The sequence below is a fragment of the Pseudopodoces humilis genome, chromosome 24, assembly GCF_049639895.1.
Source record: "Pseudopodoces humilis isolate 2021_Gansu_Grassland_sample_001 chromosome 24, ASM4963989v1, whole genome shotgun sequence".
NCBI classification, from domain to species: domain Eukaryota; kingdom Metazoa; phylum Chordata; class Aves; order Passeriformes; family Paridae; genus Pseudopodoces; species Pseudopodoces humilis.
Genome location: NC_142223.1, coordinates 5,645,621 through 5,669,269, shown reverse-complemented (window position 1 = coordinate 5,669,269; position 23,649 = coordinate 5,645,621). Strand labels below are relative to the sequence as shown.

General features: G+C 45.3%; 1 protein-coding gene across 1 annotated transcript; it reads left to right on the top strand.

The window, feature by feature from the left end:
- Positions 1 to 309: 309 nt before the first annotated feature.
- Positions 310 to 22,917, top strand: LOC102099107 (ATPase family AAA domain containing 3A). The gene is made up of 16 exons (XM_005530428.3): positions 310 to 575; positions 1,356 to 1,432; positions 2,024 to 2,125; positions 3,575 to 3,634; positions 3,951 to 4,020; positions 4,834 to 4,999; positions 5,800 to 5,869; positions 7,796 to 7,951; positions 8,143 to 8,199; positions 9,105 to 9,230; positions 10,046 to 10,170; positions 12,066 to 12,117; positions 13,730 to 13,800; positions 16,018 to 16,185; positions 16,453 to 16,561; positions 22,522 to 22,917. Exons 1-16 carry the CDS (start codon positions 344 to 346, stop codon positions 22,699 to 22,701), a joined length of 1,821 nt encoding a protein of 606 aa, XP_005530485.1. The 5' UTR covers positions 310 to 343; the 3' UTR covers positions 22,702 to 22,917.
- The last annotated feature ends 732 nt before the right edge of the window (positions 22,918 to 23,649 follow it).

Genomic DNA, 23,649 nt, shown 5'->3' with positions numbered 1-23,649 from the left:
GAAATCCGGAAATCTGGAAATAACGCCAGGCCCGAGCCGATTTCCAGGGAACTCCGGGATAACCCCAAAGCCGTGCCCGCCTCGCGGCCCTTAGCAACGCACTGCACTCCCATTGCTACGCAGAAGCGCCGCCCACCTCGTTTGTACCTCCCGGCGCTCCGTCCCCCACACGGCGGTCCCGCCCCTCCCGCCTACTTCAACCAATCAAAGCCCTCACGCGGCGTCTCTCCGCCAATCAGAGTGTGGTACGGCGCCCACGCGAGCCAATGGGAGGCCCGCCCGCCCTCCGGCGCATGCGCGCGGGTCGCGGCGCGTTCCCCCGCGTGCAGCCGCCGCCGCCCTCATGTCGTGGCTGTTCGGGCTCAACCGCGGGACCGCCCCGGGCGGCGGTGGGGACGCGGCACCCCCGGGCACCGGGACAGGCGCGGGAAGCGGGGCCGGTCTCTCCCTGCCGCCCGTCCCCGGTGGTGGCGGCGGCGCCGGGGACCGTCAGGCGCCCAAGGACAAATGGAGCAACTTCGACCCCACGGGCCTGGAGCGCGCTGCCAAGGCGGCGCGAGAGCTGGACGCGTCCCGTGCGTGAGGGGACGGGGCGAGAGGGTGGGAGAGCTCGTCAGGGTGCGGTAATGTGTGGAAAGGGGGTGTCAGAGCGGGCAGCGGGATCTGCTCTGTGGGGCCCGGCGATGGGACGCGAGGAAAGGGCAGGAATCGGTGCCCAGGAAATTCCACCTGGACGTGAGGAATTGTCTGTTCCACTCTGGAACAGAGGCCAGAGAGGGTGTGCAGTGGCCTTCACTGGCGATATTTCAGGTGTGTCTGGACACAGTTCTCTGCGCGGTGCTCTGGGATGACCCTGCTGGAGCCTCTCGGGGTCTTTCCAGCCTCACCCATCCTCCCATTCCTCATGTCCTGTCGGGTCCCACCTGCCCAGGGCCGCCTCTGGCTCCTGCCCTGCTCTCCTGGGGCCCCGGGATCAGCATTATCAGTCAGTGAGCTCTGAGTGTGTCCTACAGGGTTTGTGAGGGGAGAAAGAGCATCTTCATAAAATCACAGATTCCCAGAATGGTTTGGGTTGGAAAAAACCTTAAATCCCATCTCATTCCACCCTCTGCCAAGGACAGGGATCTTCCACTGTCCCAGATTGCTCCAGCCCCATCCAGCCTGGCCTTGGTTGGATCTTTTCCACAGGTGTGCTGAGAAGTTTCACAATAATTTATTCCCTGAAAGATTGAATGTGCGTTTGCAGAGCTGTGCTCCAGGCAGGCACAGCTGGAGCAGGATGGATCAAACAGTCTAAGCATCTTCTTTGCTGAGAAGACACCTCTCACTGTCCATAATCTCTTCCCACCCTCCAGGCCATGCAAAAGATGCTCTGAGCCTTGCTCAGATGCAGGAGCAGACCTTGCAGCTGGAACAGCAAACCAAACTGAAGGTGTGTTGGAATTCCTCAGACAGCTGCCAGGTTTGGGAGGGTTAAAAAATAAAATCTTTATTCTGCAGGGAATGATGAATTTTCCTTTCTATTCAGCTTCAGGAAATCATAGCTATTTGCCTTTAGGAAAAAAAGTAATTCTGGCAGGTCAAGTCCCAGTTAATTTGGCCTATTCTGACACATTTTTTTTGTGGTTTTGATTAAACTTGCATGTCCTGAGTTGTTTTGTAACTCCTGGAATTTTGTAACTCCTGCTGTTTTTGGGGAATGACAAGGGGTTTCTGTGGGAACTGTAAAGTAGTTGGGTGAAGGGCAGACTTCTGTTTCTCCTTTGAATGAATTTAGGGATTGTTTGGGTGGTGGTTGGTCTCCTGGATTTTTATTTTTTTAAATTGTGTTTAATCCTGAAATGGTTAATTATGATACTTCTTACAATAATTTTATTATCATATTTAAGTTTCTTGTGTTAATGGTCATCTTTTAAGGGTACTGCTCTGATTGCAGAGGGGTTTCTTGGAATATAATTGTCAGTAGAATTTCTCTCCAGGATGGTCTGTTAATGGGAATTACATACTCTGACTGTTCCCCCAGGAGTACGAAGCTGCCATAGAACAGCTGAAGAATGAGCAGATCCGGGTACAAGCAGAAGAGAGAAGGAAAACACTCAATGAAGAAACCAAACAGCATCAAGCAGTAAGGGAATGAGGGGGAAGCCAAGTGAGGGGAGACCTTGTTTGTATCTTCTCTTATAGAAAAGGCAATAATTATCTTTTTCATTATTCCTTTAATTAATTAGCCCTTTTTGGGGAGAGGGGGTTGTGGGCAGCCAGAGGACTGGGGTGTTCACAGACTGAACCCCTGTTCTGTCCTGGATTTGTAATGTTGAGCTGGATTTTTAGTCTTCTTGGACTTTTGTTCCCAAGTTCTTGAACGTCCAGAGGAACTGGTGGTAGCAGTTGTGCTCATTCTGTGCTTTCTGGGATTTTCCTAAAGGGCTTTCCAGGGAAGTGTTGAGTAATACTGGTTTATCAACTGTAAGCGTTAGCCTGGACAGTGAAATGGCTCTGAAGTTATTTGGATTTCAGTCTTAAGTAGCTTGAAACCCTGTTTCTTATGAAGTAAACAGGAAAAAATATCTTAAGAGGAGAAGTGATGCAAATCTTGAGTTGTTGTGAGCAGTGTCCGTGCTTCCTGGTTGTTTGAGCTTGAGTCACTGACATGGCAATAATCCTGAAACAAGGAAAATAAAGGCTGGCCTTTATGTTTAAAGCTAAATTATGGTGATTTCTTACTCTGAGAGCACAGGAGATGAGGGAATTGGTTAATTCTAATGGATTATACAGCTTGGGAAGTTTGCTAGAGCTGTTTATTTGGCACATGGTGCTTTTCCTCTTGCAGAGTTTGGACTTTGAGCAGGGCTCAAAAGGGCCCAGGAAGCAGCTGCACATTCAGCTGCTCTCAGGATTCTTCACCTCCTGCTGTTCACAGGGCATCATTTGAAGTCATAGCAAGCTCACGGGTTATTTGAAATCACAGCAAACTCAATCTTGGTTTATTCCAGGATGTTGTACTGTTGATGAGGAGGTAATTCCCAAGGTGTTCTGCTGTCCCTGTGTTTGGAGAGAATGATGTCACCCCCTGATACAGAGTTCTCCCTCCTGGTGGATGTGGATCCTCAGCCCACTTTCAATTCAGTGAAGATTACTTGGGTTTATTTGGAGTTACAGTGGAAAAATGATAAAAGGAATTAATGAGGAACAAGTAAATATCAAAACCATCCTGACAGTTCTATTGCTTGCAATAGACTGGTGACTACCAGTCCAGATAATGTGGTTTAGAACATGAAAACTTCGTTTTTCCCAGTGAAGTCTCCTTTTCTGGGCCAAGAAACACTTGGTCTTTATTTTGACGTCTGTGGTCCCTTAAAATGAAGTCAGACTGTGGAGATTTCTCAGTACAGAGGAGTTTTTGGTGCTGAGGATATTTTACCCTGTTCACATTCAAATCCAGGATAATTTCTTATTTGTGTGGATTTTCCAATTTAGTTTGGCTTTTTCCCTTCTGAACCTCATTTCTCTGAGGACCAGGCAGTTTTTTTAACTGCCTAATCTGTGTATTCTGAGTTCTGTTTTGTTTTTGAAGAGAGCCCAGTACCAGGACAAACTGGCACGGCAGCGCTACGATGAGCAAATGCGACAGCAGGTAAGGTGGATTCCTGCTCTGATTCAGCTGGGAATAGGCTGGGAGCCTCCATACATCCAGGGGATGCTCTGGAGCTGTGCCCTGTCCTGCTGGGCACTGTTTATCTATGTTATCTGCTCAGCATCAGCAGTGCTGGCCTGGCACATCAAGGGTTAGGCATTAGGAAGAAGCAGCAGCTTGGAATTAGGAGGATAAATCTGGGAGATGGGGAGAAGAAAACACTCTTCAACCTGAGCACCAGCTTCTTGAAAATATTTGTGGCACTTTGAAGTTCTCACAACATCAACGTCTCTTCCGTTGTCATCTCTCCCTGTAGCAACTTGCTAATGAGGAAAATCTGAGGAAGCAGGAGGAATCTGTGCAGAAGCAGGAGGCCATGAGGCGAGGTGAGTGTTTTGTTCAGCTGCTGAGGGCATGAGGGCATGTGGAGTCCTTGTGCTGATTTTTCTGTCCATACTGTGTTTGATGTCAGATTGGCAAGAACAGGTAAATCCCAGTAGCACTAAAATTAGCAATTGCTTCAAAGGTTAGTTTTGGAAAGGGCTGCACTGCTAATCATCTGCCCTGTCACTCCTGGATTTCCCAATGAGGTGTCAGTATCGCCTGATAGAATAACTGAAATTCTGATTTTGTACTGGAACAACCTAAAATAGAACCAGTTTTGAGGAGGAGGAAAAAAGCCAAAACATCTTCTGGGAGGAGTGGTTAAATCTGTGTCACCTCATCTACATTTTCCTGCAGAAAATAAAAAAGTTGTAGCGTGAAACTTGCTTATTTTCTTTTTGTTGTTGGGAATTGCCAGAATTCCTTGGTTTGCAGAGCTCCACTGGGGTGCAGGTCTCAGAAATGTTAAGGCAATTTGTGTTTGACTGAACAGGATGGGAAGGCCGGCTTGCTTTGAGCACAGATGTGGACAGCTGTGCTGCCATCCAGTGAGGGAAATGTAGCCTGACTAAAACAGCCCAGTGGTGAAACCCTGTAGGGTTGGGTTAGTTTACTCCTGGATTTCTCATTAATTCTCCTTTCACACAATTCCATGTTTGAAGTAATGGAGCTTCCAAAATCCTGTTTGGGACTGGCAGCTCTGTTTTGCTCCTTTTCCTTCCAAGCCATGCACAGTAACTTCCCTGGGGTTTTCCTGCTCCCTGGCATTAAGCTACCCAAAAATGTGACCTCTTTGCTGTTTTTTTTAACCCAAGCTACCGTGGAGAGGGAGATGGAGCTGCGGCACAAGAACGAGATGTTGCGGGTGGAGGCAGAGGCACGGGCGCGTGCCAAGGCTGAGCGGGAGAACGCTGACATTATCCGTGAGCAGATCCGCCTCAAGGCCGCCGAGCACCGCCAGACCGTGCTCGAGTCCCTCAAGTAAGGTGCAGGGCAGGGTCTGGAGCTTCTTCATGTGTGTCCCAGCATGTTGGAAAGCTGGGCTCTGTTCCTCTTAGGAGTTCCATTCTGGTGCTTCTTCAAGTGTGTCACAGCACATGGAAGAACCTGAGGTTTAATCCTCCAAGGAATTTCAGCCTGGTGTTTCTCCAAGGGCATCCCCATGTGTGAGAGAACCTGAGGTTTATTCCTGTGAGGAATTTCAGTGTTGTGTGCCCTTGTGTGAACTCTCTCACTTGTCTCACTACATTGTCACCTGAATGGCAACCAGAGACATTTATAATGAGCTATTTTTCTAACAGATCATTTCAAGCCCTGTCCTCTAATCCTGCAACTCAGTAATTCTTAGAGCCCCTCAGTTCTTTCAGTTCCCCTCAGCTCTTTCAGACCATCCACCACAAAGCTATAAAGCAGTTTGGCTCCACAGAGGTGGGTGTTTAGGTTTGGAATTGGTTAATTTTAGGTCCTTTGAGGTTAAAAAAGCTTTAGAGTAAAATACTTAGAATTCAACACAAATAATGCATTAAAGAAATAAATTGATGCCATCTTAAAGTTAGATGCTTTTTTTTACTTAATCCCAACTCAGGTGTAGGTATCAAATGACTATAAATATATTTTCCATGGTTGTTCGTGTTCTAATTCTGAGGTGAGCCCTTAGCTTTGACTAGTTCTGCAGAAGAGTAACAACTTTATTACAGTCTGAAAGTTTGTCTTGAAAGTTTATCAATTCAGTCCCTGAAATCCCTTTCTCTCCTGCTTGCCTTGCTGTTTGCTTGCCGCAGGACAGCTGGGATGCTCTTTGGGGAAGGATTCCGTGCTTTTGTAACAGACTGGGATAAAGTCACAGCCACGGTAAGGTTGGGATATCTGTCAGTAACGTCCAGAAAAGCCTGTCTGTAAATGTGTTAAACTCCTGATTGTGTCACAGCTTTAGATCTGATTTTGATGTAGTCTAGAGAGCACTTAGAGAACTCTTCTGTGTGCTAAATAAATTGATTAAAAGTCAGAGCAGCATCTTTTCATAGGACAGAGGAGCTTGGCAATGGAATCTTGGAGACATAAAGTTGTTTCTCAGTGTAATACTTACAACAAAACAGCAGTAAAGATACATTTTTGGTAGTGTGGCTGGTTAAAATAGAATTTTTGCTTTAAATCAGTCAGCACCATCTGCTCCACCCTCTGATTTTATACACACAGGCTGATACAAAACATCCTTTCCCTGAGAGCACTGGGGAGAACAAGACAAGCTTTTAGTGGCTCGTTTTGTCATCTGTACCTGAAGTGTCTGCAGCGTTCAGATCTTTTGTAGATCAGTGCTTGGGGCTTTGATCACTTGACCCAGATACCACTTTCCTGCATTATGGTCATTTTTGCTCTTCTCTTGTGAATTTGGGACATTTAGCTTAAAAAAAAAAAAGTATATTTTTGGAAAGGGGATGACACAGCTGGATAACTTACGTTTTCTGTTGCTCTGACAATTTTGAAATTACTATAAGGTAAGAACCAGACAGTTACTTTAAGAGCCCCAAAGGTTCTACTTCAAGTTTTTTGGTTCATTGTGGTTTTAATGTAATTCAGTTTGTTTACTGATCAGAGACACATTCCTTTGTTTGATATAGAACTCAGTTTTAAAGCTGTTTCTCTGTATCTTGTGACATGAACATCAGTGAAGTCCAAAAGCCTGAGAAACTGACATCAGATCTATCCAGGCAGAGGGAACTTTGCTCTGTGCTGGATGGTATAAAAGCATTAGCTTTTATAGATTAAAAGATTAGCATCATGACACTGTTTTTAGAGGGAGGCTGCTAAAAAGGTGAAATCTGTTTTGTGTTCTGTATCTGAGCTGAATTGGGTGTGGAGATCCCTCACTCTTTGCATCCTGGAACTCACAGTTCTGATCCCTTTGTGTTTCCATCCAGAGCAGAAGTGATATCACACATTTTGGCAGAGTGAGAGTGAACAGATGGTGCCTCATGGTTTATTGAACAGGGCCATCCTTGTTGTCCTTGAGGTTTTTGACCCAAATCTGTACTTGCAGGAGAAGTCAGCTTATTTTAAAAGCTATTGCTGCAGTTTGCTCTTTTCTCTGATATAAATTATTGGCATCAGCTTTAAGCTGACTCCTAAGTCTGGAGTCTTGCTGCTTCACTGGCAAATTGATGAGAATGTCTCATTTTGTGAGGTTTCTGAAAGAACAGCCCAGTGCAGTGATGGTAATTCCCATCCAGTGAGGTAATTTCCATTCCCATGATGGTTTTGGCTTTGTTTCTCCTGTGGAGTCCCTGATTCCCTGTTGAGTTGGGGCTGGCACAATTGTCACCTTTAGCAGATGTTCCCTTTTTGTTCCCCATTGTGCCCTTTCTTGGTGGCAGCCACAATTCAACTGTTTTACCATGGCATCTTAAATTCAGCTTTCATTTTCTGCTGTGGTGAGGGGCATTCTGGCAGGCAGCACCTGGCTGATGTGGCTGTTTTTCTTCATTACTCAGTTAAGTTGAAAATCTGGACAGCCCCACACATTTTGGGTAGGATGTACTCCTGGATTCAGGACTAAATGCTTCACTTGTGCTTCCTCTGCCTTTTGTTGTGCAAGTGCAGTCAGTGAACAGGGAGTGTGAGACCTTGACTGTCTGAACACGGATAAAACACCTTACCAAAAATAAACGCCTCCTGGTCAGCATTTGTCCTGAATCTTAATTCCCCACCACAGGGCAGGCTGCACACAGCAGCAATGCCTTGCCAAGTGTTTTTGCTAATCTTTCCCCCTTTTTTTTGCAGGTGGCAGGCCTGACCCTGCTGGCAGTGGGGGTTTATTCTGCCAAAAATGCCACGGCTGTAGCAGGGCGCTACATAGAGGCACGGCTGGGCAAACCCTCCCTGGTGAGGGAAACCTCCCGGATCACTGTGCTGGAGGCTCTGAAACATCCTGTCAAGGTAAAATTCAGCTTTGTTTCTGTGTTGCACTTAACAAAACTCAGCCTGGGATCATCAGTGGGTCTGAATGAACAGAATAGAATGGATGGGATGAGCCCACTGACATTCTGTAAGATGTTTTAGTCCAAGTGAGTTTTCAAAATGTGGTTTGGTTTTTTTTAGCTGTGAGTAACTGAATTTGTCCTCTCAAGGTTGGTAAACGTCTGACCAGCAAGGCTCAGGATGCCCTTGAAGGAGTTGTTCTCAGTGTGAGTACTCTGTTTTCCTGTCTTTGGCTGTGAAGGATGACTTTAGATTCTGAATAATAGCTGCTGGTTCCTTAAACACACTTCTAAAGCTGTAATTCCAGCAGTTTTGGAGTCATAGCACCCTTGGGACACTGAGACCATTAATAAGCTCCTGTGTTCAGTGTGACACGCATTAAGCAGCCTGTTCACCATTTTTTCCTCTATGAAAAGCAGTTGGAAGTCTTGGTTCAGTCCCTGCTCTGGTGCAGTTTCTCTCTGTAGTCAGCATGTTAAGATACACAATGTCACCTGTGCCATCTGAAGTTATGGATTACTGAACCCAGACCTGCTTCTAGGCCAAAACAATCTAAATATTGTGTTTTCTTGCCCACCCTGAGATTGGTTCTTAACTTGTTAATCAGTGCTACTTCTGTATATTTGCTTCTGAATTTGATTCCTGGTTATCAGGCAAATTTAGGAGCTGCTTGAAGCTGCTGAAAGAAAATGCTCCTGCAGGAATAGCTCTCATTTGGGGATCCAAATGCAGTAGTAAAATAAATAGGAGTTTATGACTTGAGAAGGAATTAGCACTGCAAAGAGTTGCTTGTGTTTTGACATATCCCTCCCAGGATATCCATTAGGAAGTGAATATTTAGGTATTATCTGTTCCTAGCATAGTCACTGCACTGCTTCTTGCACTGCTGCTTTTTCTTATGAAAGAATTGTAGCCAAGTGGACAGAAAATCAAGTAAATCCTCACATAGACAGGAAATGACCTTGGTATGGAGTCATGAACAGCTGAAGTTAAGACTTAAAAGCTTGAGCCTGGAGTGGTGCCTCCTTCCTGCAGGTAGTGATCTGGGAAGCCTGGTAGCTGCAGCTCTTTTGGTACTTTCTGGTCCTTACATTTAACTCTTTTCTTGCAGCCCCAACTGGAAGCACGTGTGAGAGACATTGCCATAGCAACAAGAAACACAAAAAAGAACAAAAGCCTGTACAGGAACGTTCTGATGTATGGTCCCCCTGGCACTGGAAAAACTCTCTTTGCCAAGGTGAAACCCTGCCAACATTCTGCCAACCTATACGTTGCAAAGTGTTCTGAAAATTGCAGGGTCTGAGAAGCCTCCCTGGGTTGAAATCTCTTGCTGGAGTGTTGCATAAACATTGTGTTTCTGTTAGAAAGGGAGGATAGGGCAGCCTGCCTGCTTCAGCTCTGAATCGGTGCAGCCACTTGGATTCTGGTGCTGAGAGGAGGCAGAGGAGCCTTTCCATCTGGAAAAGGCCCTTAGCAGCTGGGAGTTGTAGGAATCCCAGCAGCAGCCACTTCATATCCACCTCTGTTTGGTTTATACCCTTGGCTAAGTGGGTCTTTCCTACAGTTGCTCACAGTCCCAGAGCAGAGACAGGCATGGCTCCCTGTGCAGAGGCACTGCCAGGATGATTTTTACATGGATTTGAGTCAGAATTTGACTTTTTTCCCTTGCTTTTCAGTACTTGTCCACAAGACCTGAGGTGTCATCAACTTTTTAACAGTGGCAGATTTAACAAATTGATGCAAGTTGAATTTTTTTCCTTCTGTCAGTACATCAAACTCTTACCCCAGTGATTTTCTGAGAGTATGGCACCTAAAGCTTTCTATGGCACCTACTGGATTTCTGAAGCCACCTAATTTGGGTTTCTAAAGCCAATAGAGATGGACAGAAATGGAAAAAATAATACACAAATGCCACTAAGCAATAAAGAACATAAGGAAGCCCTCTGCAAATAAGCATATTGGCAGGACTAAACTGCTTTAATTCCCTCTTCATCCTCCATGGCCTTGCAGTGAAAGAAAGGGTTTAATTTGCTGGTTTTTGTTTGATTCCAGAAATTAGCTGTGCACTCGGGCATGGATTATGCCATCATGACAGGAGGGGATGTGGCTCCCATGGGCAGGGAAGGGGTCACAGCCATGCACAAACTGTTCGACTGGGCCAACACCAGTCGGAGAGGGTAAGTTGAGCTTTTTTTGAATCCTCAGTTTGGGTTTTTGCTCAAAAAGCCCTCACCACAACAGTGTAGTTGAGCTCCAGTCACTATTACTGAGTGAGGTAACACAGAGAAAATTGAAATTTCGAAGAATCTTCGGAAGTTTTCCAGGAACGGGTGAATCCTTGTTAATTAGTAATATTTAAAAAGCTGAAAGCCTTTGTTTTTTTGTTCTCTCAAACCCTTTCTACACCAACTTTTCTACATTAGTCATAACTTTATTGTCTGATCTCACCAAGCAGGAAGACACTTCCTGCCCACTTGAAAGCTGGGACAAATTTCCTTCAGGGTGATGAACGATCTGACTAATTAGAAGATTTAGCACAAATCAGGTGTTCACACTTTTACAGTGCAGAGATAGCTGAGGAGCTATTTGTCCAGCCAGGATGGTAAAATTCAATATTGAACTTTCAGGGGGTGTCACTTTGGGTTTTGTGCTGGTTTAGTCTCAGATCTGTAAATGTGGCTGCTCAGTGATTTATGTGTTCTCTGATTGCTTGAGATGGACATTATCTTGCAGTGTCTCTTTTAATCCTTGCTTCATTCATCATCTAAATCTTTCTATTTCCCCTTACAAAGAAAAAAGCAGGGAAACGTCCTAAGGATTTAATTTTTTAAGCTTTTATCCTGCAGCACTGTAGAAGGAAAGAATTTAAGTGAGCTTAGAATTTAAGTGAGAAGTTGGAAGAGATGTGAAGGAGGATACTCAGCTGGATGGTTCCATTAAGGAATTCTTTTACAGCATTGCCTGGGTCTGAATTTCTCTGCCCTGATAAAAATTTATGTACATTTCAGCTTCCTACACTTCCTGATCAAAGCTTACATGGGTCCATAGAATCAATATTCTCACCTCCAGTAGCACTTTTTTAAGCGCTTTATTTAAGCATATATAATTCTGAATATCCAGCAGTCTTAGCTGTTTCCTTTATTAACTGAAATGTGATAACAGACACTTCTCTGCAGAGAGTATATGGGAGAAGCTGGAGCTGGCTGGAAGATATTAATATGCCTGAAATCCCCTGGAAGAAAGCTGGGTTCGAAGCTAGGGAAGGAGGTAGTACAAGCTGTGACAGCTTTATGAGCATCCTGGTTCTGTTATTGATAAACATCTTTACAGGCTCAGTCCCTTGGGAAGAGCACTGCCCTTGGGTTATAAGTGAATTTATTTTGGTGAATAATTCATGGACTTAATTAATTCGCTTCTCCACAGGTAGTAAAACCATTACATTGGTGCTGCTGTGGTTTGGGAGAGAGAAACCTCACAAAATAACAAAGCAGGCTGAGGAGAGGATTCTGGTTTGTGCTTTTCAGAGTGGCATAAGGAAGAAAAATAGCAGGGAGGTGTCACTGTCACCAAGATTTCTGTATTGTACCCTTGTACACATCTCTCTAAAGAGGAGGGAATGCTAAAATAGCACTCTCAGCAGGTCTAAATTTCAAATATCTAATGCAGCTTGGCAGTAACATCCAGCACTGCCAGCACAAACTTCAAACTGTTCCTGTGAAAACTCTCATCTAGATTTAAAAATCCAGAGGAGTTTAAGGCCATGTGCCTTAGTCTTGCTTCAGTCTTCTTCTGAACACCAGGAAACAGAACTCCAGGGGCTTGGGGGCAGATTTATGGCCTTGAGGTGTGTGAAATTAATCCATTTTTCAGCTGCTGGGCTGGGCCAGGTGCGCGCCATGGACAGCTTGCCGCAGCATAGCTACGAAACGCTGCCTGAGGAAATGAGGTTGCTTGTGCAATCCTTTGGGTGTTGCCAGCTGTGGGTGCCTGGCAGTGGGGGCAGGAGGATCCTGGAGCTAGCTGAGCATCACTTACCTGTGTCCTGTTACTGTGTAGTGCTTTCCTTTTGCAGCCTCCTGCTGTTCGTGGATGAAGCGGATGCGTTCCTGAGGAAAAGGGCGACAGTAAGTGCTTGGTGTGTGTCTGCTCCTGCATCAGTGCCAGCCAGCAGCCTCCTGCACTCTGATTATCTGGCTTCAATGGGCAAAAAATGGAAGCTAGCAGGTGCCTCAGTGCTCACCTGATTAACTGATGTCAGAGACAAGAAATCAGCGTTTTGAGCATCTTGAAACTGAAAATTCCTGCCTGCAAAAGATGGGTGGTGATGCCATGTTGCTGCTGGATACGAAATAGGTCACACGAGCATGGCTCGAGGTGTGGTGAAAGGAAGAGAGAACTTTATTTCTTCTCTCAGAATTTATAGGTTTCTGACCACGGCCAGGGATTGGCTAGTCATGTTAACACCTTTCCAACCGCACTGACTGTGAGAGATGTCCATCAAAAGACGTGTATCAGAAAGAATGTATACATATCTATGTTTGCAGTTTCTCCTGGGAAAGTCTTTAGAAAACTATGTCAGCAAGCTCAGAAAACTGAGTTTTCAGGGTGACAATGCCATGATAATTTTTCGTTTTTTCTTTTAAATACCTCTTATGTATTCTCAATACCCTTAGCATACGTACTTGTAATTCCTTAAATCTAATATCTTGACATAGTCCTAATATTCTATTAGACCAAAATAACCAAACATCCTAAAGCCTGGCCATTAAAAACCAAAAAACCCTACACTACCTCAAAAAGCCAAAGTTCCCTCTAAAACACATCCCATGAACGAGAATTAAACCCATCTAAGGAAAAATACTTTGGAATAAAGAAATACTACGCTCTTCATTCAAACCTCTCGTTAAAACATCTTAATTAAATATGCTAATTTACAAAATCTATAAAATTGTCCACATGCTCTACCACGAATGTACGTTTCAGCATATTCCACCTTAGCAAATTGTTGCACCATGAAAAACCTTATTAAATGTCAAGATAAAAACCCTTTATTCCTTAACTGTGTCTAACTCTTAATTTTAAGACCAGGGAAAACGCATCACTTTCCCAGTCTTGTTCAGGGTTTTGCAGCAGGAAAATAGGAAGGAAAGAGGCATATGCTGAAAGTTATTCATGCTGGTACCTTGCAAGGTTTGGGCTTTGTCCCCACAGATATTTATCCTGGAAAGTTTTCATTATGAAACTGCTTTTTGCTACATGGAACAAAGTTACAGCAGCATCTTCCCTTGTACAAATAATTTGTGTTTCCAAAATCAGTCACCACATTGTACAACCAGTCTGGACCTGCTATTGAATCCCAGCTGTGTATTTGAAAAGCTCTCCAGAAGGTTATTTGAATGTGTGAGTGAATCCTTGGTTTATTTTCCTCTAAATATCACACTGAACTTCCCATAGCAGGGAAAGCCACCTGGGCCAGTGGCCAGAGCATTGGGTTTGAAGCAAATCACTGGATGTGTGTGGATAAATCTGTAGTCTGTCTTCTGGAAGCTTTATTCCTAACCTTTTTCCTGGGTGTATAAATTGATTTTTTTCCCCAAGGTGAGAGAGTGCTTTGGATTCTGCTGTAATGCAAGTGCTTGACAATAAGAGAATTCCCTTTGTCCATAATGCTGCTTAAAGCTATGAGCTCTCTGCAGTCCTCAGCAGCTGATCCTCCTTTGGGTTTCCTCTTTGCAGGAGAAAATCAGTGAAGATCTCAGAGCAACTTTAAATGCATTTCTGCACAGAACAGGGCAGCACAGCAACAAGTGAGTATCCACTTTCTGCAGCTGATATTTCCCTGAATTGAGTAAAGTCTTTAAAAGGTCTCTGGTGTATAAATGGAAGTTGGAAATGATCTGTGCTGCTGAGGGATTGAAAGAAATCTGCAGAGAATATTCCCCTTTGAGTTGATGTACTGAATGTAGCTCGGTCCTCCTTCAACTTTCCCTGGCACTGGGAAATCAGAACAGAAGGAATTTTTTTTCATGAAATTGGGGTGGTATTTGGACATCTTGGGTGTCTTGATGTTTATATTATCTTTCTTGGTGAGTTACTGTTTATACAAGAGCTCAGGAAAATCACTACCACAAAAATTCCAAGTTCATCCTGGCTGGGTGCTTCATGTTCTGAGAGGTTCTCAAAATTTGCCCTTAACCAGGACACCTGGAAAAACACTTCAGTGGTGCTTGTTCCTCTCCAGTGACCTCCTCCCACCTTGTGCTTGTGTGGGCAGGAACTTTGAGGCAGATCAGTTTCTGTCTGACTCCATTTCTTTCTGTCTGACTCCATGTGGAATCCCAAAGCTGTTCCTTCCTCGCTGAGCACAGGATGGCAGGGCTGAGGTGACAGAGTGGCAATGTCACTGTGCCCCACTCTTGCTCCCTTTGTCACATCCATAGGAACTCCCTGCACAGCACTGCTCAGTTTAGCCAAAACCATTTCCTGGCTAGCATAATAGAGAGGTGACCGTTCCTCCACCTTCCTCAAATAATATTTGATTTTTTGGTGTGAACTTTACTTAGTTGTTAAAATTTCTCCTTTTACAATTGAGCCAGCAAGAAAAGTTGTCTCTGGCTTTATGTGGGAAAGTGAAGTTGATTTAATCATGAACTCCCCTCAGTGAGGCTGGAATGAAAGATTTCTTGAGTAACCTCATGCCATTGAAACAAATATCCTGGAAGGTCACTGTTCCAGGACATTTTCTGTCCTTGGGGTCTCTTGAACTTGTTGGAACCAATACACCTGTAACTGATAATTGCTTGTGTGTAGCTTCTCTGTCCCAGGGGTGCCTGGGAAGGGGTGTTGTTCTAAAATAAATAAATTGCTACAAAGCAAGGTGTTGATCCTGCAAGAATCTTGGTTTTTCCTTCAGGAGGAGGGCAAATCTCTTCTGAAATAATACGTGGAGTTGCTCTATAAAGCCATGTTCAGTATAATTATTATTATTAAATTATATTTGCAAGAATAAACACATTAAATATTTGTTCTCTGAATCAGGGACAGGCAGGAGATGGTTCATTCTTTCCCCTGACGTTAAATTGCTTTGTAAGAGCTCTGGGGGTGTGTTTTGGGTGCTGGGGATGCTCTGCCTCCTCTCAGAACAGCTGAGCTCTTGTTTGCAATGAGCTTTCAAGTTGAATTCAGCCCTGATTTCAACCATGAGCTATTTGAGGACACTGAACATGCCCTGGTGATTCATGCACTGCTTTTGACTTCTGAGCAGCCTATTGCTGCTCTGGGCAAAGAGCAGTCTTCATCCATGAATGGGAGCTTACTGGGATTGGTGTAATGGGACATGTAAATGGGGCTGCTTTGGTGGGACCCTGAGGAGAGTTCTTCCTTCAGCAGGGAATTGTCACCAGGATTGGGAATTGCTGCATTTAAACTTCCCAAAATCATCTTCTAGGATAGCTGACTGAGTATCAGGCTGCATGGCAGTCCTTAATCCAGGCTTGTGTTTCTGCAAGTCCTTTTTGGTCGAAAAGCCACTTATCTTGGCCAAGTTATCTCCAGACATGACAGCAGAGAACACAGCCCCTTGTAGCCAATGATTCAGCCAGACAGCAAGAACATCAATATTCCAATAGCTGTGCTTAAAAGCCCATTTCAAATTATTAGGCACTATTAAACTACTGATATCAATTAAAACATTAATTTATTGGCACGGGGGAGAAGTGTCATTGCAAAGCAATAAAATAAAAGGATTTCCAGCTCCAAAATGCAGGAGGACCTGGAGCAGCACATGTATCGTGGAGCAGAGCTTGGTCTGCACACATCAGACTGTTCTAAACAGCCCAAAACACATTTTAGTGCAGTGCTTCAGATGCTGTTAAAGCTATTTCTAAGGAGTCCAGGTTTTTTCCAAGTGATGAAACATCTTTAATCCTAACTACAACAGCTCCCAATGTTCAGACTCAGTTCACAGATTTTTATTTTTATGGCTTTGTCAGTCTATCTTTTTTTTTTCCCCCCCCTAATTCCAGGTTTATGCTTGTTTTAGCAAGCAATCAGCCTGAGCAGTTTGACTGGGCCATCAATGACAGGATAGATGAGATAGTGAACTTCGACCTGCCCCAGCTGGAGGAACGCGAGCGACTTGTCAGGATGTATTTCGACCAGCACGTCCTGAAGCCAGCCACAGAGGGCAAACAGTGAGTGCACCTCACAGCTCTCCCACCTTGGAGAATTCTTCTTCTTTTCTTGTTTTTTTTTATCCCCTTTCCTGTATGTTCTGTCTATAAACCCACTTTCAAAAAGCAGCTCAAGAGATGGGAGATGTCTCTCGCCATCTTGATGCAATGCCATCCCAGATTTTTTGTTGTGCCTTTAAAATTCAGGAGGCAGTAATGCAAGCAGGAAACTGTAGGAACTCCTTTGCTGTAGCTACACATCAGTCAAAAGGTTGTTCTGCCTTTCAGGAGGTTGAAGCTGGCCCAGTTTGATTATGGCAAGAAGTGCTCAGACATTGCCAGACTGACTGAGGGCATGTCTGGCCGGGAGATCTCTCAGCTTGCTGTTGCATGGCAGGTGAGTGGGGCTTTGCTCCTTCCTTCTTTTTCCCTTCCTGGAAGGTTTGAGGATTTGATTCTAGAGTCTCAGATCATCTCTCCCTGTGAAAGTTTCATTTGTCCATAGGGTGGTACCAGAACACTGCTGCCTCTGGGGTGGGTGTTGAAATATCAGCATAATTCCTTATTCCATAAATAGGAACAGTTTTGATAATCCATAATGGGAAATCTCTTACGGAATTTAAGTAAAACAGGTGAGTTTGGAGTGAATTTGGGCAGTCCATGCTGGCCATGGTCATGGTCCAGCTTTGCAAGCTCAGCAGAAGAGATGCCTGATGCTGTTGCCCTCATTAGGGTACTAAACCATCCTCCTTTCCCTTCTTGTTTTAAACACTTCAGTGCAACTTAAGCTATTAAAGAAACAAATCTAACTGTAATTGGAGCTGGAAAAAAAGAAAGGTATTTCTTCCATACATAAAAAGTAAGAAAAGCAGTCATTTGGAGTAGTTATTCACATGCAAGCTTTAGTGATTTTTAGTGATTTTTTTTTTAACCAGGTTTTCACCTTGTTTTGTCACAGCTGCCATTTTCTTGCTGGATTGTGTATTTTCATAAACTAACCTAGAAATCTCAATTGAAGGAATGTGCTCCAATTTGTGTGTCATGTAACCTTATTCATGTCAGCTTCCTTTCAGGGATTGTAAAAATAAAGCGACTTTTTGTATAGTTCTTAAATTTTTAATTAAGTTTGGCAGCTCACAATCATCTTACGGAGTTTGTGCATTTCATTCCTTCTACTACTGGGTTTCCACCTTTTAAGGGGCAGAAATATTGTTCCTTTCTAGTTCAAATTAATTTTAATTGCAGTAGTCATGAGCTGAGGTCCAATTTGAGTGCTGTTAGTTTCTATTTTATTCTTTGGTAGCACACAGCTGGTTAATTTTCCTATATAATTTTTGTGATATTGAATCATATTTCAAAATGTCTACTGTCATCTGCCCCACGTATGTGAAAGGCTTTGCTGCCAACTATTTCCTGTGATAAGAAGTTGTGATAAATGATCCCTTGCTTTTTATCACCCCTTATCAGCAAGTTTGTCATTACTCCCCAGGAATGATCTCGGCTTTCGTCAATTATCCTTTAAGTGCTGGTGAAGGGAGGAAAAAGGTGGGGGTGATTAATTTTCCCTGACAGCTTTTTAAAATGTATCTTGTGCTGCCAGCACTATTCACTATTAACAAAGTTTGATGTAAAATTGCAGCGGGAAGTTGTGTTCCTCTGCTCTCATGAAACACTCAAAGGGCTTGAAAAAAACAAACATGCAGGAGAGGGTGGGAAGAAATGCTGGAGTTGGTTGGATGTAGCAAGAAACTTCATCTGTGTTAAAATCAAAGGGGCCTCATTTCTTGTTGGTCAGGAAGGGGAGTGGGATGTGCCAAGGGTCAGTGAGCAGCCCAGGGGCTGGACATGGGGCCCTGACGGCATCCAGGGTGGGATAAGGGTTGTCTTGAACACTGTCCTAGGAGCTGCCTGTCAGAGCTGTTGATGCTCTGGGGGTTCTTTTTCAGTCACTTTGTAATGCCTCAGGATTTTAGCTTTTCTTTATTCCATGGATTTGTAACCCTGCAGAGGTTCAGTGCAGAACTCTACACTCCACACACAGTGGGAGCTGCTGCCTTCCCATTTTGGGCAGACACAGCAATTCCTCTCCTGGCCTGGGAATCAAGGACACCTCACTGCCCCAGGCCTGAGAGATGGAAACAAAAGTGAGTTGGGGGCAGCAAACTTGGGGTAAATTCCTTCATTTCCTGAAGCTGGCATTGGAGGATTAACCCCCAATCTGCAAATGGACTCAACTTATAAAAATAGGAAAACCCATGAGCCATGGTCAATTTTTTGGACGAGCTGTGACTGACTAGAGCTTGGCTGGAGCTGCTGTTCTGCCAGCTCTGGCCACTGACCTTGGCCACCTGCCTGGCCACATGTCCCACCTGCCTTTGGGTTTGCCTGTGCGAAGCCCCTCAGCGGGTTTGGGGTAAAGCCCCTCTCCAGGCAGGTGTTTTTTGCACACATCCAGCTGATCTCCTGGGAGCTGTTGGTATTTTAGGCCCTGTTTTAGCACTGGGGACTCGTTGTAGGTGCCTTTGTAGCTGCTCCAGTGCTCTGGGCTGTCAGGGAAGGTTTAAGGCCACAGTTGTCAAGCCTTTCTGGCAGTGTTTTCCTGCCTCAAATTCCTGCCTTCCTGCTCTGCTTCCTGTGGTGCTGGTGCACCCCTGTGGATGGCTGTGCTCTGAACTGGGTCAGGGAGCTGAGCAGAGCTAAAAATAGCTTGGCAAGATGACTTAACTGCATAGCTACAGTGCTCAGGGTAGGTAGGGGCTGGAGGAACTAGGAACTGACTCCAAAAAATCCTTATCAGGCTTTCCTCAGCTGGATGCAGCAGCTGTAGGGTGCTTATGTACCACAGACACTCTGTATTTCTTATATCTCGTATCAAAATATCATTTTTGGTCTTTTAATTCAAGGTGCTGCCAGACAAAGGTGGGAAATAATCTGATTACAGAATATTTTGAGCTGGGAAAAACCCACAGGGATCATCCAAGCCCATCTCTGGGCCCTGCAGGGGTCAAACCCCGCAATCCCACCCTGTGCCTGATGTGAGCAGCCCCTTTCTGAGTGCACACCTTAGCTTTAATCCTGTGCACAGGAAGGTGTTTGTGCAGCCCTGATGGAGTTTGGAGCCTCTGGAATCCTCAGCAGCTCTGGGATCATCTTCCCTTCCCAGAACTTGATCCCAGAGGTGGTTTGGGGAAAGGGGAAGCTTTAGGAGGTGAAAGCATCACAACCATTTGCTCTTCTCTGGGACAGCAGCAGTGGCCACTCTGTCCTGTGCCCTTGCAGTCAGTTCCCACAAGGATTCTTCTGCCAATATTGTTTTTGAAAAAACATCTCAGTTAAACTGAGCAATAGCTGCAGCATTCAGAGGCTTAACTCCACCATAAACTGAATTTGAGATTGATTGCCTGTCATTTACATGAAAATTCTAGCCCACTGCTGTTTTGGTCTGGCCTGTATTTACCAAGAGGAAAAAAAAATGATGCAGAAAAGCCAAAAGTGTAACCTCTAGCACTGGGAAAAATATTTCTGTCTGGCACAGCTAACAGTGTGTTTGCTAGAAATCCATTTTAATCTCTTCTGCAGAAGACGGCATTCCCTTTTGTCCTTGTGCTTTTCCACTGACCTTTATGGCTCTAGCATGGACCAGATGCATTTTCCCCTTAAAAAAATTCCCCTCAGCTCTGTTTATAGTCATGTGCAGATTTCCCAGCACTGTACTCAAATCTACAGATGTGCTTTAGATAAAATGTCAAAACCAAAAAGCAACCTTTCACTATTCTAAACTATAATCTTGGAGAATTGTTTTGGCAGCACTTCAGGAGAAATCCCAGGAGTTTTATGTCCCAGTGTGAGCTTCCTGTCATTTCCTTGCCTTTTTATGCCACTGATATAAATGCCTTTCTTTTGTTCCCTCAACCCTGTTTATATTTTTAAAATAGCTGTTGTATTTTTGTGTAGAGTTTTTTTTAATCAGGCTATTTTCATTATCAATGGGATTCAAATGATACAGATTAGTCTGGCCAGGTTAAAATAAACCACAAGTCTTGGCTGAAATGAAACATGAGGTCATTTAGGCTGGACTTGTCATCTGTTCCATCCCCACCAAACAAAATTATTTCATAATTCGTTTTGAGGAATAAAACAGGAATTGCTGCACTGGATAAAATGGGTTAAAATTTGTCCATGCAGGAGGCAGAGGTATGAATATAAATGAAGCTTGGTACCATTTTTGTGTGTGTGCAAGCTACTCCCAGAAGGGGCAGCTGCTTCTCCCATTTGCTTTCTTGACAGTGAGGGCCTAAGGCTTTCTAAAAATAGAAAGTCATTGACAAAATCAGCAGAGCGTGAACTGCACAGCTTTGCAGGAGGTTCCACACTGGGCTGGATGGGCTGTGCAGTGGCAGGGAGGAGAGCAGGCCAGGCATCCTTCCTCTCTGAGCTCTGGAAGCACAAAAATGCATCCCAGGAAGGTGCTTTTTCATTTTAAAATACCTCACCAGGGCTGGATTGAGAGGGGATGTAAACTGGATGAGTGAGGTCTGAATAAAACCTTTCCAGTGTTCCCCTTTTACAGAGAGGACAGGAGGGGTTGGGAGAGGTGCTGTGGGAATATTTGGCAGGTTTTGGAAGCAGAAGTAGCAGCCTCAGTGCTGAGGATCCTGCTCAGGCAGTGAGTGCAGCACAAGAGCCTTTGTGCAGAGAGAATTCTCTATTTACAGAGAATTCTGCCCCTTCTCTGCACTCCCTCCCCCAGGCCAGTGTTTACTCCTGCTTTTAAGTAGGACCACCAGCCTGACTTGTCAGTGCTGCCTGGAGGAAGGATTGCAAAGGGTTTGCACAGGGAAAGGATTTGATGCTGCGTGCATGAAAAAACAGCCAGCTCTGGTGAGTTGTGCAAGTGAGACCTTTTGTGCTCTAACCAGTTCCCCCAAAAAAATGGTTGGAAAGTAGGTTAGAGGAGCCTGAAAACCAGCCTGGGTAACCTTTTGCTCATTTCTGGAAATAGTTACTCCTCCTGCAGTGAGGTAGCACTGATGTAATAGGCAGCTCTAACCCACAACGCTGTGGTGACAGCAAAGCAACAGCTCATCCTGGGCTTTGTCTTCTGCCCTGTGGACATCCCTGGGCAGTGGAGGTGTAAAAGGGTCACACTTGAGTTTGTTTCTGTGCTGCTTTTGCTGTCAGACTTGTTTCTTGCAGGAACTGATGTTTTGCACCATCAATAATTAATGAAGCCTCTGTGTGCTGCCTCAGAATCACACTGCAGTGTGTCTGAAACCAAAGTTAATATTCCTCACTGGGACAGGAGACAGAAGGGTTGGCATGTGGCAATCCAGGATGTGGCTCTGTGGATGTGGGGAGAGGTTTGGGGCTCTTAGGGCCAGGCAGGATGGCTGTGGGGAGCTGGAGGGATCCCGCTCCTCATCCCAAGCTCCTTCATTCCCTAAGCGCAACACAGAGCTGCTCATAGGAGCACTTGCAGAGGGAGGAACCAGATTTAGAAATCTGCAGCTTGGGGGCTGCTCTGTTACCTTGGAGATGGGTACAGCTGACAGCACAAGCATCCTTGCCTCACTTGGCGGGACCGGCTGTGCTGGCATCTGCAGGATGGCTGGGCAGAGCCCCAGCTGTCCTGTCTGTCCCCTTCCCAAGGGACAGTCCCTCTGCTGCTGCCTCACAGGCCTGTTCCCCCTGCAGACTGTTGGACAAGGGGGGCAGGAGTTGCCAGCCCTTTCCCCAAGGAGCTGTGGTCACGTCTGTGCTGACTCTCCCAGCTCCAGGATGGAGTGTTTGCCAAGCAGAACTGGAGAGGGGAGTTGGGAGAGGGGAGGAAAGGGAAGGTCCTGTGGGCTTTTGAGTGCAGGGTGGGAGCTGACACAGCACAGAAGTGATGCAGGGGAGATTCCTGAGTAAAGTGTATTAGGAAAGCAGGATCAGTGCACATGAAACATCATTTTAGAGGCACCACATTGCCCATGTTTCCCCCCAGCACTGACATTCATTCGGCTGTGCAAGTGTTTAAACAATTTCTGTTGCTTGGATGGAGTTGTTCCATCACCCCCCTGCACCCAACCTCTCTTCACCTTATTGGCTTCACACATGCAGCTCTTCAAGAACAAGAGAAGAAATTTAAACGAGCCAAGTATGGGACCTTTTCTTCTGAAAACAAGGGCTTTGATTCCCAGGAAATACAGAGGTGGGCAGAGCTTCTTGGTGGTGATCGCTCTGTGTGCCACCTGGAATGAGGGTGTTGTGGGGGAAACCATGCATGGAGAACAACAGAGAGGGAGCAGTCTGAGATGTCTCCTGGTCCTGGGCAATGCCATCCCTGAGCTGTCTGAGGTGTCCTTGTCCCCACAGGCAGCAGCCTATGCCTCGGAGGATGGGGTGCTCACTGAGGCCATGATCGATGCCCGCGTGGCCGATGCGATGCAGCAGCACCGACAGAAGATGGAGTGGCTGAAAACAGAAGGTGCTGAAGCAAACAAAGGGACTGACAGGAGCCCCTTGCTACCTTTCCCTAAAGAGACACCGGTATGAGAAGCCTGCAGGCTTCACCTGAGGAGAGAAAGCTGGGAGGGGCTTCTGGGCAAAGGTTTGGTGGAATCACTTGTGGAGAGCAGCACGGCCCTTGGTGCCAGGGAGGGCGTGCTGCTGCAGGCTGCCTTGGGTCTTGTGGCTTTAAACTGCACCAGAAAAACAAAATGGTTTTAATAAGGGAGAAGTAACTGAATTAAAGGACTCCTTGCTGAAATACCACTGGCTGTGTTGGTCTCTATGGTCTGTCCTGCTGGAGAGGCACAAACCCCAAATGCTTCTCTGCCATTTCTGCAGTGTCCCAGCACCAAGGGAAGCTAGGGCTTGTCCAAGCCTGACACTGCCATACATTTAAATCTGTAGGGCTTGTGCTCCAGCAGAGGCATTTCTCACCATTTTCCCTGCATCCTGTCCATGACAGCTCCTCGCTCACATCTCTGGGTGGCATCACTTGAGTTGCCTTTCAGAGTCTCAGAGTAAATTTTTCTTACAAAGGTGCATTTAGGAGGATTAATTGGTTGAGTTGGAGTCAACACAGGTGGTCTGAGAGCAGCTCCATATATTTTTTCCCCCAGCTGAACCACTTTTCTCCTTAAAGAGATGAGTTTGGGGAACACAGATCCAGCATGGTCTGAAGAGAGAGAGATGAATGGGGCTTGTTTGCTCCCGCTGCTGCCATCAAGCTGCTCTTGCAACATGGGTTTTCTCCTGCATTTCTGGAACAGCTGAGAAAATGTGCCATTGTCAAGCCCTGAACACGAGCCTGTCTTGATGAGATGGCATTTGTTCTTCTTCTGTGCATATGAGAGACAGGTTAGAAAATATCTTGATTTTTTTTTTCCTGCATTTGAACTGAATATGAACTCAGTGCTCTGCTCTGAGGCCTCTTCTGTAGCTACACAGCACAAGCACATTGGCCTGACCTAAATCTGTGCCCTTGAGTACCTTGCT